The 25483-nt window shown below is 37.8% G+C and overlaps 3 protein-coding genes across 4 annotated transcripts; 2 read left to right on the forward strand and 1 right to left on the reverse strand.

Annotated features, from left to right (window-relative positions):
* Nucleotides 1–2788: 2788 nt before the first annotated feature.
* On the forward strand, nucleotides 2789–11630 carry LOC103149034 (L-amino-acid oxidase-like). Of its 2 annotated transcripts, XM_016679637.1 has the most exons (9): nucleotides 2789–3040; nucleotides 3599–3747; nucleotides 6236–6298; nucleotides 6713–6936; nucleotides 7413–7525; nucleotides 7772–7973; nucleotides 8840–8908; nucleotides 9283–9419; nucleotides 10322–11123. In XM_016679637.1, the coding sequence occupies exons 3-9, from the start codon at nucleotides 6268–6270 to the stop codon at nucleotides 11121–11123; spliced, it is 1578 nt and encodes a 525-aa protein (XP_016535123.1). In that variant the 5' UTR covers nucleotides 2789–3040; nucleotides 3599–3747; nucleotides 6236–6267. The 2 variants fall into 2 exon arrangements, with proteins under 2 accessions (XP_016535123.1, XP_007568106.1); XM_007568044.2 differs by lacking the exons at nucleotides 2789–3040; nucleotides 3599–3747 and adding an exon at nucleotides 5274–5734 and having other exon boundaries at nucleotides 10322–11630.
* Nucleotides 11631–14448: 2818 nt separating this feature from the next.
* LOC103149035 (L-amino-acid oxidase-like) lies at nucleotides 14449–19843 on the forward strand. Its single transcript, XM_007568045.2, has 8 exons — nucleotides 14449–14487; nucleotides 14719–14759; nucleotides 15330–15544; nucleotides 16165–16277; nucleotides 16455–16656; nucleotides 16756–16824; nucleotides 18020–18156; nucleotides 18784–19843. Exons 2-8 carry the CDS (start codon nucleotides 14729–14731, stop codon nucleotides 19571–19573), a joined length of 1557 nt encoding a protein of 518 aa, XP_007568107.1. The 5' UTR covers nucleotides 14449–14487; nucleotides 14719–14728; the 3' UTR covers nucleotides 19574–19843.
* Nucleotides 19844–21366: 1523 nt separating this feature from the next.
* Nucleotides 21367–24207, reverse strand: LOC103149036 (uncharacterized). Its single transcript, XM_016679643.1, has 2 exons — nucleotides 23713–24207; nucleotides 21367–22851 (listed from the first exon to the last, which is right to left on the reverse strand). The coding sequence occupies exons 1-2, from the start codon at nucleotides 23783–23785 to the stop codon at nucleotides 22010–22012; spliced, it is 915 nt and encodes a 304-aa protein (XP_016535129.1). The 5' UTR covers nucleotides 23786–24207; the 3' UTR covers nucleotides 21367–22009.
* Between the last annotated feature and the right edge of the window lie 1276 nt (nucleotides 24208–25483).

Consider the following 25483-nt stretch of genomic DNA (forward strand, 5'->3'; position numbering starts at 1 on the left):
TGTATTTAAAAGTACAACAAAGCAGCTCACACACACATGAATGCATGAACATTATCAGCTTTATGGTAATAGTTAGAGATGGTGGGAAAAACAGTGAAACATAATGAAACAGTCACATCATCATTTAATTCAACGTTTATCTAATAATGTCAGAGGGATGTTAGGCATCAGCCCTCATAAAGACTCCTTGTTACCTTGTTAACAAATTCATTTTGGATTTTTATCAGCTGTAAGCTACAATCATCAAAATGATTATTTACTAAAACATGTCTGCCCTGAACACCAGTCAGTGATCAGAGTGACAAAATAATTTAAACTGGTTTTACAGCTCGGCTGATTTATTTAAACAGTTAAACCTTCAGGCCGTTTTACTTCCAGGTGATTATTTCACAATATTTGTTAACGTTTCCTTCAGTTCCTCTGAAAGCAGCTGAAACTGTTGCATATCAGGTTACAAAGATAAGTTTAAAACTTTAAAAGAACAAGTTTGAAAATGTCAGAGCTGCTTTTCATTCATCACGGTTAATGGAATAAAATCTAGTCATTTCAGTTCTATTCAAGTCAATCAACCTTGTTTTCAGAAGCTTAAATTTAAAGCTCATCTATTTTTATCATCCATCTCTGTCTACAAAACATGAAAACATTCAGATTTTACCCCAGAACCTTTTTGCTGCAAGGAAACAGATCAAAGCTGAGGAGCCTCATGTACTTTTACCAGAAATTATTGTTTCTAAAAAAAGAGAGAGAAACTTCAAACTGACTGAAAGTTTGAAGTTTGGTAAAATGGATAACTGAGTTGCATTTATCTTCATCTTTTGGCAGCATGTCAGAAGACATTTTTATAATCTGTGTCTCTCAGAGGATCCACAGCAGAAGTTAAACTGGTGCAGAGTAAAAGTCTCCAACCAGAGGAAGTTCAGATCCTAAATAATAAAGACTCAACGTGCTTTGAATTCAGTCACACTAATATTTATAGTTATAGCAGGAGAAAAATAAATGATTCAATGATTGTGATCAAATTTTGCTGTGAAATCTTCCCACTTTATGTTAATGAATCTTAAATTTGTGTAACTGCAAAGTCCTCAGGCTCCACCAGAAGCTCCAGAAGTAAACAGGTGTTAGCATGACATTTCTGAAGAAATCTACGTTTTCCTCTAGAATAATAAAATGTTCCAAGTAAGTCGAACACAAAGCATCATTTCCAGTGAATATTGAGCAACTTAACAGAAGTTGTTTCATCACTTCTTGTTTTCCCGCCTCTGTCTTTATAAAAGGAGCTGAAATCAGAACAGGAAACCGGATTCTGGGCTCCAGTTGGTGAGGAGTTTCTCTTTTTAACACGAGTGTAAAGTAACTGGGTCAGTTTTATATAATTAGTAATTGTTGTAAAACCTGTAATCCATTTGAAAGGTAAACTGGAGGTGAATTAGAGGTCATTGCTTCCAGGCATCTCAGTGGGCAGCTAAACCACCTGGACCCCTGAGAGCAAAGCTGAGCAGTAAAGCTGAAGGTTTGGACCTGAAGAGGGAACTTCACTGACATGACGGCGTCTTTTTAAAGGTTAATAAATGCTGCACATGTTCATGGACTAACGTATTGTTGTAATATTTTTGTATTGTTCAGAAGTGAGTCTGACTTTCTATTAACTGCCTTTTGTTCTCATTTCTCTAATAAAATAACCAGAAAATCATCAGTTGACTCATATAATCATGAATTAAAAGGTTTTTAAACCTGACATGATAATTATTGTTCATTTTTTGAGAAAACTGTCCTTTTTGATAAACTGTTATATTGTAGCTCTTCTATTTATGCCTTGTATGTTTACTGTTTGTAGTTGTTTGAATAATAAAACTCAGTTTCTGGAAAATGCTTTTATTTATTGAGAAAAAAAACATATTAGAAATAAAAATGGCCGTTGTGTGAAACATGTCTGAATCCTCTGGGCTTCGTTGGTAATTCAATCACCTGAGTCATTTAATCTAAGGATGGATCCTGTGAAGAGGTTTGTTTAAGTCTTTCTCTTGTGTTTATCGTTATTGTTTCCTTTTTGGCTTATTCTCTTCTGTTAGTGCTTCCCTTTTGATTTTTAAATCTTTTTATTATTTAGTTCTGCTCTTTCTGAGTCTCAGGATTTAATAGTTTCCCATGATGCCCTGCATGATCCCTCATCCTGTTCTTGTGTATTATTGTCAGTTTTTAATGAATACCAATCTAATAAGTAAATACCAATAAATGCTGATTTAATAAATACCAAATATCCACATTCATTTAGTTCCATAAACCATAAATCATGCCTGCTTTGTTTTACCTGTTTGTTTCTTAGTCAAACGGATCAAATCAAAGATAAACTGTAATTTCTGTATCCAATGACTGCGCTACTCATGTTAAACCGCTAGATGGCAGCATCCACAGGTCTGTCTCAGGATTCAACATGCAGCCTTGGAAAAAATGAAGAAATCTTAATAAACCTGTTTTACTAATAATACCAGCAGAATGAAATCTACTGTACATAATTCAACCTACTTTAATCCACCAGACAATATGCAAATTAAATGTTAATGATCTGCTTCCATCTGCTGCTGCTGACCTCCTGACCACCACTCAGGGATCATATTGGATGTTTCTGTTCTCTCTCTTCAGTCTGCAGCTCTGCAGCCCAACATGGAGGAGCTGGTTTGTCTTTTCTTTCGTTTCTCTGATGCCCTAATGTTGGTGCCCTCGATGTGAAACTGATGTCAGCTTCTGTGGCTGCTGGTTCATTTCCTGTTTTACTTCGATGCGACTCGTCCAGCTCCTTCGTTCTCACAGCAGTTCACATGTGGTGGTTTTTGTTTAACACATTTTCTCATGTTCTGCTGCTGTAAATATTCTGAAGCAGAAACTCAGCACAATTTAGGGGAAGTTTATAGTTGGACTAAACACATTTTATCATATTTACATCTGATAGACAGTAAATATTAACACTCAGAGCATTTTGTTAATTATTTCTTGGCTCAGGGTTTATGGTTTCCTCAGGATGCTGCAGACCTGTAACTGCTCTGTAAGTAAAAGTTTTGAAAATAAATGATTTTACTTTCATTTTCCACATGCAGGTTGAATGAGTTACTTTTATGAACGATGGTTTCCTGTTTAATGTCTAAAGTTTCACTCTGTGGTTGGAAATGTTTCAGTTTGAGAATGTAGAAGTTTTTACTTCACCAAAAGAAACTTGATTAAACAGAATCTATGTTAGTGAATCACCTTAAACTAATAATATAGTTTTTTATAGACAGAATCAGTGTTGGCATCATTTTCACAGTAAGTGAAACTGATTCTAGGTTTATTTCCAGTTTGAGGAAGCAGGTTTCCTGTGGTTCAGTGACTGTTATGTAATCTAAAGTTGTGGGTTTGAGTCCAACTTTCTCCAAACCTGGATGAAGAACTTAATCCCTGTCGAGTCAATCTGGTTTTTTTTTTTAAGTCAGAAATGCTTCTGGCATTAAAGTATGAATAAAATATGAACCTGTGTTTGTTTGACCTTCAGCTGTCTGGATGATTTATAAGGTGTGTTGATGTCTGGATAACTAAACACATTTATAATGTAAACCTGCTTTTTCAGGACATAATTCATGTGTTGAAACGAAGCAGCTGATCGGTGGTTTTCCCAGTTGTTGTTGCTCAGACTGATTAAATGCAGCAGAAGGTGGATGAACCAGGTGATGATGGCGGCCAGGCGTCCCGTAACGCCGACAAACAGCTGGTAAAAAGGTAAATAAAGCCAGTTGAGGCTCAGATGTTCAAAAACAGCCGAGGCAGAGAGGAAAGAAGATTAAAGTGATGATGATGATGATGATGGCGCCGCCTGAACATCTCACTCAGTGAAACACCAGAACAATATGTAACGAGTGAGGCAGCGACATGCGGATGAACCGCATCACTGAGTTTTTACAGCCTGATCATCGTCAAAGTAAAACTTCAGATTAACAATTTAATCTGCTTTTTAAGCTGACATGATTGGACATGTATGAAATATGAACCTGTGTTTGTTCGACTGGAGGAACTCGTTATGAAGAGTTCAGTTATCTTCACGTCTAAAGCTGCTGGGTCAGAACTGGAGCAGGAAGTAAAAATCACTCAGCTGAACTTTTCATCATTAAATCTTTTTATCTTCTTTGTGATTTCTGACTTGTAAAATGCCCTGATAGCTAAAAACACATTTCATGGTTTAATTTCATGCTGCTGACTGCAGCACATTGTGTTACATTTATGATGCCATCATGATTCTCCTCCAGTGAATCAGCTCCATTGATGTTCTTTGTATTTTTTAGAAAACAATTAATTCTGGTAATTCTAAGTTAAAATGAGAAATGTTTGGTCTGATTTAACTTCAGACTCAGGAGAAAATGTGTTTGTGTCTTTTCATTCAGAGGATGTGAATATCTGGACGTACTTTATGCTAATGCCTAGCAAAGAAGTTAAAAATTCAAAAATGTCTTCCTTCCCGCAGGGGAAATACGGGATGCATTTCTGTCAAAACCTCTGAAGAGATTTTCTCATCATCGGTGACATGAGGAGGTTTATTCTTTGGATTTGTCTGTAATGTTCTTCATTTTATGAAACGTCCTGCTTAATGAAATAGATGTTTAATAATTTTTTTAATCAGTTATTGAACATTTTTAAGTCTCAGATGTTTCAACCACAGCAGATCAAACTCCAACCTGCTGCTTGAATCTGATTTTAGCTCCGATGTTGTAAACCAGCTTATTGCTCCCCAAGCAGCTGACTTTGGTCTCCGTTCTTGTGAAAAACGTCCATGAGGTCCAACTTCTGCTTTCGAGCAGTACTGTACATTTCAACAAACTGAAAGTGTCTCTAATGAAACCAGCAGCAAGAATTAAATCCCTAATTATGAAATTCAATGTTTTAATATTTATTTTATTTATATTTCATGCCAAAGTTGATATTTGTGTTTTTCAGTCTCACCTGCAAAGCGACATTTTGAGTCAGTTGAAGTTTGGATAGTTGATGACATCATCAGCGTAGATTCAATTACAAAGTGGATTTTAAGATAATTAACCAACTCCTGTCTAAAAATGAAGTTTGAGCTTCACTTTGACTGAACCCTGTTGACCCATCGTGGTTTCACGGTTTCATGGTTTCATGTTTCATGGTTTCATGGTTTCATGGTTTCACGGTTTCATGTTTCATGTTTCATGGTTTCACGGTTTCATGGTTTCATGGTTTCACAGTTTCATGGTTTCATGGTTTCACGGTTTCATGGTTTCACGGTTTCACGGTTTGTACTGGGAATGATGGAAATCGTTGTTGGCCATCAGCTAAACTCTCTGGTCCAAACGTCCGTCTGTTTATCTAAATTCAGATAAAAATCTACATTACAGATAAAACTGACTACTGACTGCAGCTCCTGGAACAAAAAGCAAAACTATTTCCTTTAACAAGCAGGTAGAGTGAGAACGTCCTCACTGCTGCAGGTGTGTGACTTGGCACAAACTCAGGAAACACTAAAAAAAATCTGTTTCATAGACCCAGAGGCAGATGTTTGTTTTCTCATCGGAGGCCCTGAAATGTGTTTTAGATCATTTGTTTGGTGATTTAACAGATGTTGGATGGTGTAAAAACATGAATCATTCACTCACGCAGTCCGACTTGTTTGGCAATAAGACAAAACGGAACTGAAAGCATTTTTTCAACTTCTGAAGCTCAGCAGCTCGTCTGACTGGAGTCCTTCTGCACGGTAAAACAAATTATAACATGTTTTAATGTCCTGATTTACTTTAGCGAATATTTTCTTTTAATCTTTATATTTTAAAGGGTTTTGGTTTTAAAGCTTTTGTCTTATAAAAGCAAATCCAGAGAGAATTTAGTAAATTTAGTTTGAAAAAAGTTTTACCTTAACCTTTTGGATTTTGTGTCGTCAAAAAAAAAAAAAAATCACAATGTTTTTAAATTTGCCATTTAAACTTAAAGTGCATCTGTGCAAAGGTTTGAAGATGAAATGAAAGATAATATTGTGTATGTTTATCAAGATTACAGCATGAAACAAATAATGTAGACGTCTCGCACAGCATGTTGTTTCATTTTACAATTTCCTTAAATATGTTCATGTTATTTTCTGAATAAATCACAACAAATAGCATTTAAATGTACAGAAGATGAATCCTAGAACTGCACAAATATCAAGTTTTGTTACATTAAAACATGAGACAAAATGTGTCTGATTTTATTACATCTTCAGCAATAAAGAGACGAGGCAAGAAAAAATCTGAGATGGGTCGGCATGACGGGAAATCCAAAATATGTAAGTATTTTCACTTGAAATTGATAAGTAGGAGTTCAAACTGTTTAATGTTTGTATGAATGAAGAAAAGTGATGAATGAAGACGTACAGAAAGTCCAGATCAGCGATATCACAGCTCTCTCATTTCCTGTCTGCGGTAAAAACCACAGAGGAATATTTAGTTCTGCTTGATGACTTCAAGGTCAACATGATTCAATTTTGGATCTTTTATTCTTACTTCACAGCCACTAAAACCATGTGACCAAGTTTAGTAGAGCTTAACTCTTTTCCTGCTTTTTCAGAAAATAAGAAAAGTTTTGAATTTGTAGAAATGAATTTGAATATTAAACCTGTAAAACCTCAATTTATTTCAAATTGGTCCCAGTAAATCAGGTCAGTTTGACAGCTTTAGTTTGTTTCTCCTGGTGCATCCAGTTGCCATCAGTTTGCTGCTGCTGACTCTGGGCTGCAGCCGCATCGCTGCTGCTAGTCTGAAGGAGCATCTGGCCGAATGCCTGGAGGACAAAGACTACGACGTCCTGCTGGAGACGCTGAGAAACGGCCTTCCACGCATCAACACCTCCAATCATGTGGTTATTGTTGGGGCTGGCATGGCTGGACTGACCGCGGCTAAACTGCTTCAAGATGCTGGACACGAGGTACATGTGACCCATTTATCACCCACAGGGGAAAATATCGTGTGAATAAAGCAAAGAGGTGTTAGGGTGGAGGCGTGTAAATGTCCTCAATGAAAAATAAAACAGAGGAGAAACATGTAAACAAAACGGTGTTCAAATTTCCACAGTAAGATTTACCCTGTGTGATAATCTGTTAGGACAAAGATCATTGTTACTGGATGATCAGCTCCCTGTTCTCTGAAACGGCTTGTTGAGGTAACTGACCTCGTAACCATCAGTTATTAGAGACGACTGCTGCCGTCATTTGAAGGATTCACAGCAGAAAAAGAACATAAAGTTTAGCAACTGATAAAAATAGTCCAGAGATTCTCTCCAAAAGTAGTTTCCTACATTAGTTTATTCATTATTCATTGATATTTATGTATAATACTGCAAGTGCATGACAGAACTGTGTAATAATCAGATAACTCCTAAAGCTCACATTATTTATTGGACAGGTGACCATAGTGGAGGCCAGCGGCCGCGTTGGTGGACGAGTGGAAACCTACAGGAACGAGAAGGAGGGCTGGTACGCCGAACTGGGAGCCATGAGGATCCCCAGTTTTCACCAGTGAGTTTTCCACACAAATGTAAACTTTCTAAATCATCAAACTGTCAATAAATGTGAATAGAGAAGCTGCAGAAAGCTTTGTGGATTCATTCATGTCCAGTAAATCAAAGGCGAAGCAAAGAAACTTTAGAAAAGTGGAGGCTAAACAAGAGTTCTGGCTGGAGCATGAAAACTATCGTCCTTTTCAAACAGGTTTTATGTCTTTGAAGGTTTTGACTCAGATTCTATCAACTGTTTTGCCAACAGCATCGTCCTCTGGTTTGTGGAGCAGCTGGGCCTGAAGCTGAGTAAGTTCACGATGGACGACAACAACACATATTACCACGTCAACGGCGTGAAGAAGAGAACGTATGCAGTCAAAGCGAACCCAGACATCCTGCAGTTCAACGTGCAGGACAGCGAAAAGGGGCGATCAGCCGATCAGCTGCTGCAAGCAGCTCTGCAGAAGGTCAGTGGAGAAAATCACAACTATTTTCACTCGTAGCTGCAGTTTGGAATGAGCTTTGATGGGTTTTTTTATTTGAGTAATGACAGGAAGTACAGTTATAAAACATTGTCCAAGGACTTTTGGATGCATCCCTGACCCAAACACATTCACACACACAAACACCTGAGAGAGTTCTGCAAAAACCTGATGTTTCTATAAAACTGGTGGAAAACAAACAAACGTGGATCAACAGGGATGCCTGAAAAAAATAAAATAAAAAACAGGTCAGGTGAAAATCTTCTGAAAAAACTATGCTAATGTTTTTATATTTGGTATTTAATATATTTTCTATGAAGCCTAATTTCAGATTCTTTCATATTAGGAAACTGTATAATTACCTTTCAGTTTTTAAAGTAGTGAACGTTTTATTTGTTCTTGCCCCTTTTTGTGGCGCCCCTGCACACCTGGAGCCCCCAGCCAGGCAGAGCAGGGCGCCAGGCGATAAAGGAGGTATGGAGCTACATTCCTGCAAACGTAAAGCAAGATAATGAGATCATGTTGTGACACGCAATGCAAATAATGAGCTGGAGTCACGCAGCAAGTCCAGAGCTGATTGTTGAATGCCCTGTAGGTTTGTTTTGTTCATGGTGTCAAAACTAAAGACTTCAGGCAGTAAAATTTGTGTGGAGGACAAACATACTGTAACCTATGTGAATCTACCTTTATCAGCTAATGTGTGGTGGAGCAAATTTCCATCTTCCTGTAATTTGTATTTCTTTAAAAAACCCAGAAGAACTAAAACATTACTGGTTGCAGCGACAGCAACCATAAAACCTCAGGGGTTTTTTCGCTTCATTAATCTTGAAGTTTTTCTTTCCTTCTCGTAGGTCAGAGATGAAGTGGAAGCTCACGGCTGCAAGGCTGCGCTGGAAAAGTACGACCATTACTCTGTGAAGGTAAAGCTCAGCGTCGCTTCAGCAGGTTTATCACTTTAATCTGGTAAATAAAGGATGAAAACAGCAAAAACAGCTGAAACCTGGTGCATTTCAGATTTATTCACATTTATGGGACCAAATATAATTTGAAGTTTATTTTAATTCTCATTAATGGTAAAGGCCAGAAATAAGAAAAACCCTGAAACTGGACAGAAAGGACGTTTTAAACCCAATAAACAGTGACATCAGGTTTAACTTGAACCTTAAATAATAACTTTGTGACTAAATATAACGTTTACTTCTGCATGATGTGTTTTTCATCTCACTGTTTGGCTCTGTAGGTTTGGAAATAAGGAAAATCATCACATTAATATTTCTTCCTCTGCTTTTAACAGGAATATTTGAAAGAAGAAGGAAATCTGAGCCTGGAGGCCATCAGGATGATCGGGGAGCTTCTTAACGAACAGAGCATGATGTACACCGCGCTGACCGAGATGATCTACGACCAGACGGACATCAGCGACGACGTCACGTAAGAGCAGAGCTACGGCACAGCAGGAGGCCAGAATATTTCAATATTTACACTACGCACAGAGCAGTTCATGGTTTCACTTTCAGATCAAACTGAGTTTTACTGACTTTAGTCAAAAACAACAAACACAAAGTATCTAAAATAACAATTTTTTGTTCCACATGATATTTTTTATTACCACATAAAAGCTTCAGAAAACAATACATAGAATCTAATTTTCTGTATTAGATGTACCTGCAGCTCTTCTCCTGCTGAATAGTGCGTCCAGTTTAACTAGACGTTTTCTCTGCTGGGCGAGTTGCCAGAACGAAGCTGCAGCAAAACAAAATGATTCATGGCTGGAGATTCTTGATTTGCCTGAACCTGTGTGTGCGACGTATAGCCTGCTGAAAACGAAATGAAACACAATGCATGTCTCCTACCAAACCTTTTGTGTTCATGATTAAAATTAACACAACTACAGCAGAAAACATCTCCAGCTTCATCCAGGTTTTAAAGGTTTTAATCCACAGGCATTTTAGTTGATTTGTAAATAGGTTTTTAAACTTGTCCTGGTTTGTTCCACAGCATATCATTCATCAGAAGTTGTAATTTTTGAGTTTTAAGATCTTGTGAATAGAAAAAAACCAACAGAAATAGAAATAAGGTTAACGGCCCCTCACTGGGGAAACCATGTCTTCAAACTCAGGGAGGCGTTTCAGGACAAGAAAGAAAAAACTAAACACTGAAAATCACAATTTTCTTAGTCAATATTAAAATTCTTGTTCAATGACAACAAAATAATTCTAATTCTGTTAAATCCAATCCAAAGTATCAATTACCAAATCTTTATGTATTATTACAAAACAACAACATGTTGGGATGAGTCTTGGTTCTGACCCAGTGTGTCCTGGTGTCTGAAGGTACTATGAGGTGACCGGTGGCTCGGACCTCCTGCCCAGAGCTTTTCTCTCGCTGCTTCATGGTCCGATCCTCCTGAACTCCAAGGTCCAGCGCATCAGCCGGTCAAACGGAGGCGTCACCGTCTCCTACCAGGCGGACCGGGAGTCCTCTCTGCGCCACATCGACGCCGACGCCGTCCTGGTGACGACCACCACCAAAGCAGCTCTGTACGTGGACTTCGACCCGCCGCTGTCCGTCCAGAAGATGGACGCTCTGAGGTCGGTCCACTACGACAGCTCCACCAAAATCCTGCTGACCTTCAGCCAGAGGTTCTGGGAGAAGGACGGCATCAGAGGGGGGAAGAGCATCACCGACCGGCCCACCCGCTTCATCTACTACCCGAGCCACGGTTTCCCCGGAAACGACTCCATCGGCGTCCTGCTGGCCTCCTACACCTGGTCTGACGACTCCCTCCTCTTCCTCGGCGCCAGCGACGAAGAGCTGAAGGAGCTGGCTCTCAGAGACCTGGTGCTGCTGCACGGTGACAGGATCCGGTCTCTCTGCACCGGGGTCCTGGTGAAGAAGTGGAGCCAGGACCCGTTCAGCCACGGCGCCTTCGCTCTCTTCACGCCGTACCAGCACCTGGAGTACGCAGCGGAGCTGTTCAGGAGCGAAGGCCGAGTTCACTTCGCCGGAGAGCACACGGCCTTCTCGCACGCCTGGATCGAGACGGCCATGAAGTCGGCCATCCGGGCCGCCGCCAACATCAACAAGGAGGCCGCCATGTTTTCAGACAGATGCAGAGGGAGAGACGAGCTCTGAGACGAGTTTTTACTGAATAACAATCAGATTCTGTTCATTTCTAAGTGAGAAACATTTTGTAATTTGTTTTATTTTGGGTTTTTATTTAGTTGCATTTATTGGTGATTTAACAGGGAGACGTTATGCTGGAGTTAAATTATTGTCTGTATAAAGACATTTTCCTCCCTATGGAAGATGATGAAGGCCACAAAAAAATTATTCTCACTTTAATCTCAGACTTTTGTTATTAAAGTCAGAATTATGAGAAAAATGTAAAAGTTCTGAGAAAAACGTCAGAACTCTGAGATTAAAGTTAAAATTATGAGAAAAATGTCAGGATCCTTTTTTTTCTGTGGCCCTGAACATCTTCTGTAAAACTGCAAATAAAAATAAAGTTTTTATCTTTTTACTAAATTAATTTATTCTGCATGTCTTACCTTCTCAAATGTTGGCATAAAAGAGACTTAACATTTACAAATTCAGCAGATTAATTTCATTTATTCATGAATTAAAGTCAGATATACACACATCTCAGATGGAGTGTGTTCATTTTTCCACCTGGTCATTTTTCCACATGTTCATTGTCATAATCTAATCTAATCATGTTTCGTCTTTCAACCACAGATTAATACCAAGAGCAACAACTAAGAAAACACAAGTTTTATAAATATGCCTGCCATACAAATAACTGCAAAGGATTATTTAAAAAATACATTATAAAATATAAAAGATGCAGTTAACCACAGTGTTTTAGGATCAAACTCAAACTAAAGAAGAAAATTGAAAAACAAAACATAAATAAGACATTAAACAAGAACCACAGAACAAAAACAGCAAAAACTGAAACCAGCAGATGCACAAAGCAGCTTTACTGCAGATCCTTAGACTTTTATAAATATCTGAGCTACAAACAACTTTATTAAGTGTTTTTTCCATCTCTGCTCTTATTTGCTCATTTATTTCCATATTCTTGGACATTTTTTTTGCACAAATATACAAAGCAGTTTGTACAGTTTTTGTGGACAATCTCACTCAGTTGCACATTTATTAGAATCTGAATATGCTCATTTTTCATATCTGCAGTATTTTCCCGCCATACATTCAACCTGGCTGTAGTTTTTATTTAATTTTCTACTATGATTGTTTTCTTTATGTATATCTGCTTCCATCTGCTGCTGCTGACCTCCTGACCACCACTCAGGGATCATACTGGATGTTTCTGTTCTCTCTCTTCAGTCTGCAGCTCTGCAGCCCAACATGGATGAGCTGGTTTGTCTTTTGTTTCGTTTCTCTGATGCCCTAATGTTGGTGCCCTCGATGTGAAACTGATGTCAGCTTCTGTGGCTGCTGGTTCATTTCCTGTTTTACTTCGGTGCGACTCGACCAGCTCTGTCGTTCTCACAGCAGGTCAGATGTGCCGGGTTTTTGTTTAACACATTTTCTCATGTTCTGCTGCTGTAAATATTCTGAAGCAGAAACTCAACACAATTTAGGGAAAGTTTATAGTTGGACTAAACATATTTTATCATATTTATCATATAAATATTAACACTCAAAGCATTTTGTTCATTATGCTGCAGACCTGCTAACTGCTCTGTAAGTAAAAGTTTTGAATATAAAAGATTTTACTTTAATTTTCCACATGCAGGTTGAATGAGTTACTTCTAATCAGCCTCGTCCTTTTAAATAATTGGTTTATGAACGATGGCTCAAACATACAGGACAACTAGCAGCTGTGAGAAGGTCAAGCTGTCAACAGATGTGAAGAAATATGTTGGTCAAACCTGTCCTACTTCATTTTGAGGAACGTTCCTGAGAAAACAGGTTGGTGCAGAAATAAAGAAAGCAAAACACTGGGAGGCTGGTGGGTGAAGCTAAGATTACATATATATGACTGAACAAATCATTTTCAAGTATTAATACAAACTTTAGGCCATGCAGGTTGTGACACTGACCACTTAGGGCTGAAGTTAGACTGGTCTGCAAAAAGAGCCTCATATCCAGAGACTGGAACCAACTGGGAATAAATAAAAACTCATGAGAATTAACATGAAGCCCTGTGGAACGCCACAGAGAAGAGGAGGAAAATACAAGGATAGAAAAACTTTGGCCTGTTGAGTAAAATATTTGAATCACTGCAGAACCCAACTTCCTGGTGATGAAGAGAGAAAAACTTTGACTTACTATCTGAATCCAGAAAGTATATTTAAAGTACATGAATAATTCATCTATTTCTGGTTGGAGATGGAAAGTGAAACTAACTTCACTCCCAGACCAACAGGCTCCTCTGTTGCCTTGTTTCCCTAAAAATGTGACAAATCTGGAAACATTTCTAAATTCCTGAAGAAGCATCGGTTGCTTTTTTTGAGCGTTTTATCAAGTCCAGAGGGCCTCAAAGAGCTTCACACTACATTCAGTCATTCACTCATTCACTCATTCACACACTGATGGTGGACAGCTACTGGACAGTAGCACAGCTGCCCTGATGGAGGTGAGGCTGGTTGCAGCGGCGCCTCCAGGCCCTCTGACCAACACCAGCCCAATTTATACAGCTTATCTGCAAAACAAACATGATTTGGGATTTGACTAGGACTATGCTCTTTATCGTAAAACTTTAGCTTATGACTTTAATGCAAAGCTCTTCATTTGATGCTAAAGCTGTGAAGTTCATCTATTAGACATGCTTTGGAAGTATTATCAGATTCCTCACACAAGTGTAACATATTTTTGTTTTTAAAACTTCTTTGGTGTTTCAAGTGGGACTTTGACGATTGGGAAACGGTCATCGTCAACTTGAGAAATCCCAAAACATTACAGTTTACTAAACAGCAGAGTCAAGTGGTTTTTCTGAAATCGAAAGTATTTTTCTTACTTCTCATTTTTCCCTCCCTCCAGGCAGAACTCCTGCTGGCAGAAATCACTTCAGGCATGTGACAAGAAAATGTTTGGTTACCACATAAAAGAAGATTAAAAATGAATCTTTGGAACGTTTCCTTGTTTCCACTCGTCATCAGGCAGATTTCACTGCGTCAGCTGATTGAATGATGTGTTGGAGAAACTTCCTATATTCAGAGAGCTGCATCACACTGATGTGAAGTTTTCAGTATTTAACCTCTGGTGGTTTTGTTGAACCATCATCAGCTATTAAATATGAGGAAAGTTGGGACATGCTAAAAAACCGTTGCTGCATTAAAGAGCTTTTACTGGTTGATCATGAGACCTAAGCAGTTGATCAGCTGGTTGCATGACTTGATGAAAAGTGAAACCAAAAATCAAACCAAGGTCGTCCCATCTGGGAGGGTCTGAGGGGAGGGAGCGATAGAAAAGAGACGGCGTCTCCATCGGGGAGCAGCATTCCTCCTGCAGCAGATGAGCTCCTCTTCAGGTGAGTTTATTTCATTTATCCTCTTATAAAATGAAATGAGAAAAGAAATATGAGCCGCAGATGGATAACCAGAGACATCAAACTCATCTTAGACGTCATTTTATTGGATTTATTCTCTTAAAATGTAACTAAACATGACCAGAAAAATGCTAAACATATTATCTTTACATTGCTTTGTGTTTCCTGCTTCACCTGCTCAGTTTTCCTCTTTTTTCTCAATGTTTACTATAGAATATTTAAGATGGGGCATCATGTGCTGCTGTGGGTCTTATGTAAGTATTTCATGACTTTTCTGAAAGTTGGGAGTTAAAATCCCAGATCTGTTGTTTTCTGTATATTTATAGTTTAGACACAGTCAATAAATCTGTTATTGAAAAGTCAATTTATTGTATTGCTCTGCAAAATCCTTTATTTCTGTTAATTATGATGATTACAGTTAATGAAAACATGACATTTACATTCTGAGTGTTTCATCCCACCAATAAAAATCATTTTATACAGAAATGGAAACCTAAATAAAAACCTGGTCCAACTTCAGAAAGTACTTTAATCTGACAAATCAACACATATTCTAATTTATTAAATATTACTTATTTCTGAATATCCAACCTGTATTTAGAGAAACTTGTTCCTGAAAGTTTGTAGAAATATGACTTTGAATAATCTGTTTTTTTTTTCTGAAATAAAAAAATACATGCACTAAATGCAATTTGAGTTTTTGCTTGAATTTTTAAATAAACAACGTAAAATTGCTTTAAAATGCCTGGATTTGTCCCTTTCCACCAGTTTCCTGTGCATACATTGTAAAATAAAGCTTGAAATGTTTGTTTCTGTGTCTGCAGGTCCTCTGCTGCTGCTCAGCGTGTGCAGACCCGCCGCTGCGGTCAGCGTGAAGGAAGACCTGGCCAGATGCCTGAACGACACCGACTACAGCGACCTGATGCACACGATGGCCCACGGCCTCCCCGCCATCAAAACGCCTCATCATGTCGTGATCGTCGGAGCCGGCATGGCTGGACTGACGGCCGCCAAGCTGCTGCAGAAAGCAGGACATCAGGTCAGACAGGCAAACGTCGATTTGAAGTTTTTTCAGTTGTTTTTGTTAGATGGCAGATAATAAATATCTCACATGTTTGTCATTGTAGCTTAAACACAATCTGATCGTTATCATTGTGTTTAAGCTAGAAGCTTAAATGGCCCTCTTGGTGTGATTGCTGTAACTACAATTAATCAAAAGTATCCAGCTGCCTTCTGATTTGGTGTTTTATGTCCTGGATTATGAGGAATCACCAGGGTTTTATTTATATTCCTCTGATTTAAGCATGAGTCGTCAAGAAACCTGAAGAAACCATCACTACTAAAACTTTTTAAAGTTTAACTTCAAGCTCTTAAAACTCTAATGTGCTTGAGCTGATTTGAATGAAACCTCGTCAATTCGTGGTTTAGTTTTTGTAGATTTTGCCAATTTTTCTGTCAAAAACTCAACATTTTAAAAGCACCAATCAGTTACTAAGACAAATGACTGCAATAAACCGTATCTCTGTTGTCTATGCCAGTGATTTTACTGTGTTATCTGTTTCTATTACCTCTTAAGAATCAATACTTATACAAAGTAAGACAGTCCTGGCTATTTGGTGACCCCTGACCCTGTTACCGATTGGTTGATGTTTGGAAAAGGTGACCATAGTGGAGGCCAGTGGTCGTATTGGAGGCCGTGTGCAAACCCACAGGAATGAAAACGAGGGCTGGTACGCCGACCTGGGAGCCATGAGGATCCCCAGTTATCACTAGTAAGTCAAGATTAACACCAAATAAAAACGTGAGGTTAGAAACCTCAACTCCAAAAGAAGTGAAGAAAAACTGACAAGTTGTTTCATTAAAACTGAAAAATGAAATGATGTCGATCTCTACTGGTCACCAGGATGTGAAACATAAAAACAAAAACTCATCAACATATCTGTCAACAGCATCGTCCGCTTCTTAATCGAAGAATTTGGTTTGAAGATGAATAAATTTCACATGGTCGACACGAACACCTTCTACTACGTTCACGGCCTGCTGAAGAAAACCTTCGCCGTGATGCAAGACCCCGACGTTCTGAAGTACAACCTGCCGAAACGAGAACGCCACATCGCGCCGCTGAAGCTGCTGGAGATGGCTCTGCGAAAGGTACGCAAGGACGAACAGGAAACATCGACTGAAACTTCAACAGCACTGCTCTTTGTTACTGCATGGCCAGATGTTTAATTCTCAGTTTTGTTTCTGCAGGTCAAAGAAGAGGTCAAGGCTCACGGCTGCAGAGCAATGCTCAAGAAATACGACCATTACTCTGTAAAGGTGAACCACTGCTGACATCACAATCTGAGATCAGAAACTCAACGAAGCCACAGAAACAGGCTTGAGTTACCTTTTCTCAGCAGAACTCACAGAAAGTCATTAAAATGTTATAAATGAGGCTCCATGAAGGAAGAGCAGCTCAAACAGACGCATTTCTTCCTCCTAAATAAAAAACAAATATAAACTCAAAAAAGCAGGAAACAACTGAAGAATAAATCAAAGCATTTTATAGATTTTATAGTAGAAATTACTCAACATATAAAACTTCCAAACAGGGAGAGAAACTCGCCAACATTCGGTAAATGAGCAAAATAGGTAAAACTTCTGAATTTCATGTTACATTTATTACATTTTGCTGGCACAGCTGCGACTTAAGGAAACTCACTAAGGCAGCAAAACATTTTTATCATTGCAGTAAAAGTAAATGGCTCATTAAAAATTAAAAATGTGTTAAGTTGCATATTTTTAGTCTACACATTTTGTTTTATTCACGTAGTAAAGCTTAAAGCTAACCTCTGGAAGTGAAAAACTTAGATTGTACTTTTCATTTTAATATATAAAACATGTTATAATGAGCTTCAAACAAGAAAATGGAGGAATGGATGTAAAATGGAGTAATGTCGTTGTAATTCTTGTAATAAACGCCAGAGGTCCTCAGTCGTCCGTTTTTCCAAATCAGTCTCCATTTCTATGTCAGATTCTCATCGCTCATTTTTCTGATTTTATTTTCCTTTCACAACTTCAGAGTTTATGATAAGACATTAAAAGTCTGTTATACTATTACCTGTTGTAATATTCTGACTGGTTTAATGGATTTACAGCAAATGTTAGAGTCTGGACCAAACAAACATTTTCACAATAGAGTAACTTGAGCATATTCTGCTTTGAAAATTATTTTTAATGAGTTTAACGACCAGTTTGATACCTGATTACAAAGACATGAAATCACAAAAATAACAAAGTTCACAAACTATCATTTGAGAATTTGAACATTTTAGCTTGAACTTTAACTTAGACCTGATCAAACAGGACATGCCACAGACTCAGGAATAAAACAGATTAGGAAGTGGACAAGCAAACTGGGGGGAGTCAAATAATTGTTATTGTAAAAAGTGATGAGATCAATAACTTGCAGGAAGTAAAGCTAACCAGCTGAAACTCAGCAGTTTTATCAGTTTGTTTCTGTTTCTTGCAGGAATATTTGCTGACTGAAGGCGGTCTGAGCGCAGAGGCAGTGAGGATGATCGGGGATCTGCTGAACGAGAACAGCCTCATGCATCTGGCTTTGACTGAGATGATCTACATCGAGAACGACGTCAGCGACGCCACCACGTAAGAACATTTCCATTTCTCTAAACCAGCACAGCCAGCTGGGAGAAGCTTTGTCTCCATGTGGGTTTATCTGTGGGAAAAACTGTTCAAGTGAAAAATAGACTGAGAAACCAAAAAACTTAGATATTAAATTAAATAAAAACTATTTCTGTGCGAGTTGTTTTGCTTTAAGTACCGTTTTCTGATTCTGCTTTAGTGTAAATTATTTGTTGCTTTTTTGTTTTATTGTATTTTTGTCCATTTTCCTTCACTTCTTTTGGTGATTTCATATTTCAGGTATAAAATGATGCATTTTGATACATTTCATAGTTACATTAAATAAAAACACAACTTCAGATTTAGACATTAATAAATGCACCAATGCTTCAGTTTATGATTCCCAAATGATCACAAATATGATAACCAGTATTTTTTTCTACACTTGTTTTTATTTTATTCTTAGTTTATTTTATTCAAATGTTTTTTTTTTCATTTTATATTTTTATGTTCAGCTTTTACTTGATTTTTATTCTTCTCTAGGCTTTTCTGTTTTCTGACTTATTTTAGTTTTTTATATCAATATATCAAAGCAACACATATAACAAAATGATAAAGAGATGAGCTCATTTTGACCCGTTTTGTCTGAAGGTACGATGAAATAACTGGAGGGACGGATCTCCTGGCTAAAGCGTTCCTGACGGTCCTGGACGGTCCCATCCTTCTGGACTCCCGGGTCAGGCGGATCCAGCGGACCCATAAGGGCGTGACCGTCTGGTATCAGAGGGAAAACGACCCGTCTTTAGAAAGTCTGCAGGCCGACGCTGTGCTGGTCACCACGACGGCCAAAGCTGCCCTCTTCATAGAGTTTGATCCGCCGCTCTCCACCAGAAAGATGGAGGCCATGCGCGCCGTTCACTACGAAAGCTCCACCAAAATCATCCTCACTTTTAAGGAAAAGTTCTGGAAGAGCGACGGCATCATCGGAGGGAAGAGCATCACAGACAGACCCACTCGCTTCATCTACTACCCCAGCCACAGTTTCCCAGGAAACGACAGCATCGGCGTCCTGCTGGCCTCCTACACCTGGGGCGACGACTCACGGCTCTTCCAGGGAGCCAGTGATGAGGAGCTGAAGGAGCTGGCCCTCAGGGACCTGACCCACATCCACGGCGAGTACATCCGGGACCTCTGCACCGGCGTGATCGTGAAGAAGTGGGAACTGGATCCGTACAGCCTGGGCGCGTTCGCTCTGTTCGCTCCGTACCAACACATCGAGTATTCTGCAGAGCTCTTCAGGCATGAAGGACACATTCACTTTGCAGGAGAACACATGGCTTTTCCTCACGCGTGGATTGAAACGTCCATGAAATCTGCGATCAGGGCAGCTCAGAATATTAATGACGCCGCGCACAAAGATTCCCGCAAAACCGAACTGTAAGAAACCGAGTCTGAGACAAAGTGACGACATTTACAGACAGTTCAACCTGTTCACCTTCTTCACATTTAACAAAACTGATGTCAAATGTGTGCAGGCATTTGCACCACAGTTGATTTACATAAAACTTATTTAATTTTGTAAATATGGGGGTGAGGTTGACCTTGGATGCCCTCTGGAAACATTTTTTATAAACTTTAAAATAATAGCACACACTTTTTTTTTTTTTGCTGCACTAACATTTGACACTAATTTCGCTTAATTTGAAAAAAATCACAATTTCAAACGATACATTTGGCCCGTTTGATTGTCGTCCACCTCATTTTATTCCTTTACTTCATACATTCTGAGTTCAGTTCATTTTAAAGTCCCAGTTCACAACAAATATTTCAGAGGCTCTTAGAATCAGATCTGATTCATGTGCAGAAATATGACCAAATTAAGCAAGTTGTATATATTAAAATGCAAATGATTGCATTTCAATCCTAGTTAAAATAAATAAATCGTGCAATAAAGTTGGTCAAAATAGCAACAGAAGCTCAGTCCGGATTTCTCCATGAACAAAACACGAAATGTTGGAGATGTTTTTCTAAATCTGTTATAGATCAGATTTAGGAATCAGATTTAGGAATCAGATTTAGGAATCAGATTTAGGAATCAGATTTAGGAATCAGATTTAGGAATCAAACTGTATGCAAAGGAAAAGTGACGTTGATATGAGTCTTACCTGTAACTGGATTTTATAGTTTTTCAGAAATGTTTTGACTCTCATGAATGTAATGTTACACAACAAGATGACTTTTGTTTACAGTTGCATCCAAAACTGAAGTAAAACTCAAAGGTTTGTTCATGATACTATGAGGAAAATGTTTGTTTTACTTCTACATTAAATGCCTGAAATGTTTTAAACTATAAAGACTTTTAAACATTGCAGGATTACAAGAACAGCCAGTAGAGATAAATGCTCTTCTGCAAGATTTGTTGTTCTCTTTTGGTGATATTAACGAGTCTGTATTTATTAAACATAAATGGGGAATTTATTTTATACTGGGGGAAAAGCTGCCATTATCCTGTCCATTTGCTCTCAGTCGTGTTAATTTGTAGCTAAAGTTTAGTATCTGCTCTGGAGGTGACGTTTTCTTTCTGTTGTGGGAGTTAAGTTACTGTTTACATGGAGTTTCTTCTTAAACGTTGCTACTTAAAATTTGGATTTCAAAGCGTCGCTTCTTGTATTGACCAAAACTTTTGCATTGAATACAATTGACTGTATAAAAATGTACATTTTTTATTTTCTTTATGTGTTGAATTTACAGACAAAGCACCAAAATGATTTCTGTGTTGCTCTGAAACAGAAGTTTAAATCTCAGCTACTGTCTTTGGTTACTGTCTTCTATTGTTTCCTTAAGTTGTGAAATATTTTTACTTTGTGCCAAGAGGGAAGTGAGACATCATGTAAATATTCAAAATAAATAATACAAAAAAAAATGACCAGAGATTTCTAAATCTGAAAAATATAAGAGAAAAAACTCTGTCATGTTTTCTTGAATTAAATAGAATAAATGCAAACAGCAGCAACTGTCGAGAGAAAGCAGGGAAGGGATGAAGTGAAAGGGTTAAAAATGAAAATGAAAAGAAAATTGTTTTAATAAGATGTTTTTTATCTATACAACACAAAGTCCACAAGATCAAAACTGAGAAATAATATGTAAAAATGTATGTAATATAAATCCATTATTATTTATTTATCATCAGAAAAACTAAAACAAGCAGATTAAGAAAGAAGCAACAGGTTTAAATACATAACAGTTCAACTGTAGTTATAAAACAGGTTATATTTGATACCAAAATAAAAATCTGAGGATGTGATCAGCAGAGTTGATCTCGTCGAGCCGTTAGCTCTGCAGCTAACACTCCTGAGCATTTAAACACAAGCAAACAGTATTTACAGCTTTGTGGAAAGTATGTAAAATGTTTTCTATTTTTAGAAAACATGATAAAATGTTTTCTATCACACAAAGAGTCAAATATAATAGAACTAGGAGCAACACTAATTATTCACACTGATGTTTTCACACTTATTTCTCTAAATTATGATTATTTCCTGCTTACATCTGACAGAAACATTTATTATTATATTAGGATTTCAAACAACTGAAAAAGTTCACACAGGAAATATGCTAAATGCCTATTTAGTTGTTTTTAAAGCTGTACTTTTATTCTGAAAAGTGAGTCTCATCGAAATATATTTTCTGATTTACTGACTATGACAGAGGACGTTTTACAAAAGGTTATTAAAAATAACTTCACTGGCATGAATGCACTAGTTTAGGTCATGCCCCAACATTTCAACTGGAAACAAGTGAAAGTTTAGATTTTTTTTTACTTTAAAGTCATTCAGCAAATGCTTTGCTAAGTTAGTTACTGATTAGCAGGTTGGGACTAAAACTTCTTTGCTTTGCGCAGAAACAACAGAGGTAAAGCGATGCTGCATGGAATACCAAACCACTGTGCAGACGTCAGAATCAGACATGCATTCTCATTAATGAGCAGATTTAATTTTTTCACAGCAACAACAACAATGCTGGCCACAAAATACACCAGGAGGACTCCAAGGATGGCCATGATGGTCTGGAAAGCTTTCCTCTTGGCTTTGTCTGCCTTCTCTTTTTTACCCGGACCTGGATCAATCAGAACATAAAGAACCGAGACGCTGCAGAAAGAAATGCTTGTTATTGAGACAGCAAACAAGCAGAAATATGCAGCATAAGGCATCTCAGGGTGAAAGAGAGCTACAAGCCCAACCCATCCGAAACTGATCAGCCAAGCACAGACGATGCTGATGTTCCTGATCCTGATCCCAGCCGACTGAGTCAGCCCCCTGTAGGTGACGGGGTGAACAACGGCCAGGTAGCGATCCACGCATGTCAGGATGTGAAGAACTATTTCTCCAGGAAAAGCAATGCTGGCTGCATAAACCCCCAAAAGTGAAACGTTAGCGATGTGAGCGTAGAGGCCAGTGAGGTAAAAAATGGCTGCAAATCCAAAAACGAGCTGCAAGGCGGCAGAGTTGTAGGTGAAGAGATCAGAGTGGCTGGTTTTAGTGGCGCGCCGCCGCCGCCGGAAACCCAAGCAGAGGACGACGATGGAGACCGGAACAGCACACAGGAACCGGATGACCATGAAGGCAACAGAGAATAACTCTGCACTTTTATAAGAGTCACAGTTGTACATCATGTTGAAGTATCCGCCCGACTCGTTGCTGGACATTTTGGTTTTCAAGTCTGTGAGGTCAAAACAGAAAACAGGAAAAGTATGAGAGATGGCAGAATATAATTAGATGGATCCACTGAGAGCTGAAGTCATCGTTTGATTTGACCAGGTTTCACTTCGAACAGCAGGAAGAGACGTAACGTTTGGAGGGAGATCAGATTAGGGTGATGGCAGTGAGGCCTTCCAACAACAGAGATTTCTATCTCATCACAAAACATGAATGGACAAAAGTGGAAACATGAAAAAAAAACATTTTAGCAACAGTGAGAAATGTTGTCATAATAAACACTTTCTAAGAAGGATAAAGGAAATATTAACATGTTAGTTGAGATATTATATAAATAAAATGTTTTTCTTAAATGTCTGCCCCTTGTGTATTATATTATTACATAGAATATATTTTTCTCATGAAAGTGAGGATGTGACGAAGCTGCACTTTATTTCTACAGAACTGGACAAACAGCTTGGGACAATTTCACTGGATTCTGTTTCCTGATTTATTTCTGTCTCTCCTGAAGTTTTTAGTAAATTTTTATTTCCTGTATTTCTTCTGTGAAAAACAGGTGATAAGTTCCATAAAATACTTCACAAGGTTGTAAAGAAACACTGTTACATTTTTAACTAAGCAAAATGAGACTTTTCTAGTTTTTAATTTCACATAATGTCTGTAGTGGAGATAAAGGTTATTTTAACCCTCAGAAACTAGATCAATGTTATAAACGGTGGACTGTAAACCAACAATAGTGGCGCCGCATCCCATCATGCAGTGTAATGGCTGCTGAAGCTGCACCAAAATAAAACCCACGTTGTCTAACCTGCATTCAGGATTACAATCATATTTAAAAGTGAATGAAGTGTAAGCAGGAACCCACCTTGTGCCTCGTGCAGCTGCAGATGTAGCTGCTTCTCACCAGCACCGACACAAAGACAGAAATGTTTTTGCATGAATACAAATCCTGCTGTCAAAGCAAAGAGACATTTATCAGAATACAAACGACAAACTTTAACCTCATTTCAGATTGCATTAAAAAAAGAAAATCCTTTCAACTTATGTTATTATCAGAGCTTCAAGTTACGTATTAAAGTGCAATAAAATGATTTTTCTGCTGCTTAAATTGTGAATTACTGAAATATTTTTCATAATGAGGCTGTTCATTGTTAATGTATTTCTCCAACACAATTCAAATGAGTCATAAACAGAGGCTGGAGGCAGCCTGGCCAGTTTCTAAAATACATTTATCTATTTGCATTTGTTTGTCAAGAGATCCTGATTTATGTTTGAAGTTATTTTTCAGTACATTTTAATTGCTTTTCAATGAAAAATTAGACACTAAATGCCTTCCATACAGACGGCACAGTTAATCAGTTCAGCAGGACAATATTATACAGCTGGAAATAGAAAGTTTATTCCTCAGATTAATGTTTGTGATTTTTTCAAATTAAAACTGGAAACCTCCTTAATTTGAATTATTTGCTATAATTTTACATTCATGTGATTTAGCAGGTGGTGACCTAAACTAAACTTTTAGATTATTTTGTCATTATTCAGATCCATTTGTTGACATATTAGGCTTTATTATTATCATTTTGATAAGAAATGTACAATAAGAAAAAGCAGCATGCTGTGTGTGTGTGTGTGTGCGTGCGTGTATGTGTGTGTGTGTGTGTGTGTGTGTGTGTGAAGCGCCTTCACTTTCAGTTCTGTGTTAAATGCTGCTATAAGTGCAGAGTCTGTGTCCATTGGGAAAAACCAGAACAAAGTTTGACATCAACCTTAAATCATGTCAAACTTTGTGGTCTTTCAAAATGAGTAATAGTTTTTGTTGTGGAAATATGCAAAGCAACTTTATTGGCTTTTCATTTAGTGAACTTTGAATATAACCACAGAGATGATAAATAGAATATATCTCCTTTAACCAATCAGTTAAAAACAAGGATGTCAGCTGGAGGCACTTTTCAGTTCTGCAAAACAAATAAAACATAACTTACACAAATTCAATACTTAGTTTGTTAATTTTAATTTATTTAGTTATAAAAGCAGAAAATAAACACATCGTCTTCAGGGCAGTGAAAATAATCAATTTGACAGAAATAAAAAACATTTCAGTAACAAACTAATTTAAATATGAATCACATGGATAAGAATGTAAAAAGCACTTTTTTTCTGTGTATCCAAAACTAATTAGACACTTAAAGATGTAATAAAATGTAAGATTGTGTGCCATCATATTTCAGCAAGGCTAATAAAGATATTAAGCAAACATAACATATTGTCATGTTGGACATATCGCTAAGCAGATATTAAATATTTGTTTTATCAATTTTATTTTCATCTGTGATACACTTTTCATACAGTCAAGAATTAAAAAAGTACATTAAAGATGTGAAAAACAGAATATATTTGACCCACAGAAATGATCAACTAGCATCAGCTGTTTAAGCTCCAAGCAACAACAAAAAAAAACATTCAAATACCAAAAAAATTGAATTCTGACAGAGAACAGAGATGCATCAGGACTGGAGCATCATTAATAATCTGCACAAATGCAGTACGGTCACCTGTTTATGTTGTCATTTTAATTCTCACTGCGCCTTCTTTGAGCCAAACAATCTTAACCAGCTGGCAGGTCCATACCTTACCTT

The sequence above is a fragment of the Poecilia formosa genome, unplaced genomic scaffold (genome assembly GCF_000485575.1).
Source record: "Poecilia formosa unplaced genomic scaffold, Poecilia_formosa-5.1.2 Scaffold217, whole genome shotgun sequence".
NCBI classification, from domain to species: Eukaryota; Metazoa; Chordata; class Actinopteri; order Cyprinodontiformes; family Poeciliidae; genus Poecilia; species Poecilia formosa.

Excerpts from the sequence above, each read along its gene's own strand:
- LOC103149034 (XM_016679637.1), top strand. The coding sequence starts at position 6,268 with ATGGGTCGGCATGACGGGAAATCCAAAATAT. Across the intron at positions 7,526-7,771 it reads AGGATCCCCAGTTTTCACCA|CATCGTCCTCTGGTTTGTGG; the intron begins GTGAGTTTTCCA and ends TTTTGCCAACAG. Across the intron at positions 8,909-9,282 it reads ACGACCATTACTCTGTGAAG|GAATATTTGAAAGAAGAAGG; the intron begins GTAAAGCTCAGC and ends TGCTTTTAACAG.
- LOC103149035 (XM_007568045.2), top strand. The coding sequence starts at position 14,729 with ATGGGGCATCATGTGCTGCTGTGGGTCTTAT. Across the intron at positions 16,657-16,755 it reads TGGAGATGGCTCTGCGAAAG|GTCAAAGAAGAGGTCAAGGC; the intron begins GTACGCAAGGAC and ends TTGTTTCTGCAG. Across the intron at positions 18,157-18,783 it reads GACGTCAGCGACGCCACCAC|GTACGATGAAATAACTGGAG; the intron begins GTAAGAACATTT and ends TTTTGTCTGAAG.
- LOC103149036 (XM_016679643.1), bottom strand. The coding sequence starts at position 23,785 with ATGCAAAAACATTTCTGTCTTTGTGTCGGTGCTGGTGAGAAGCAGCTA. Across the intron at positions 22,852-23,712 it reads GCAGCTGCACGAGGCACAAG|ACTTGAAAACCAAAATGTCC; the intron begins GTGGGTTCCTGC and ends TTGACCTCACAG.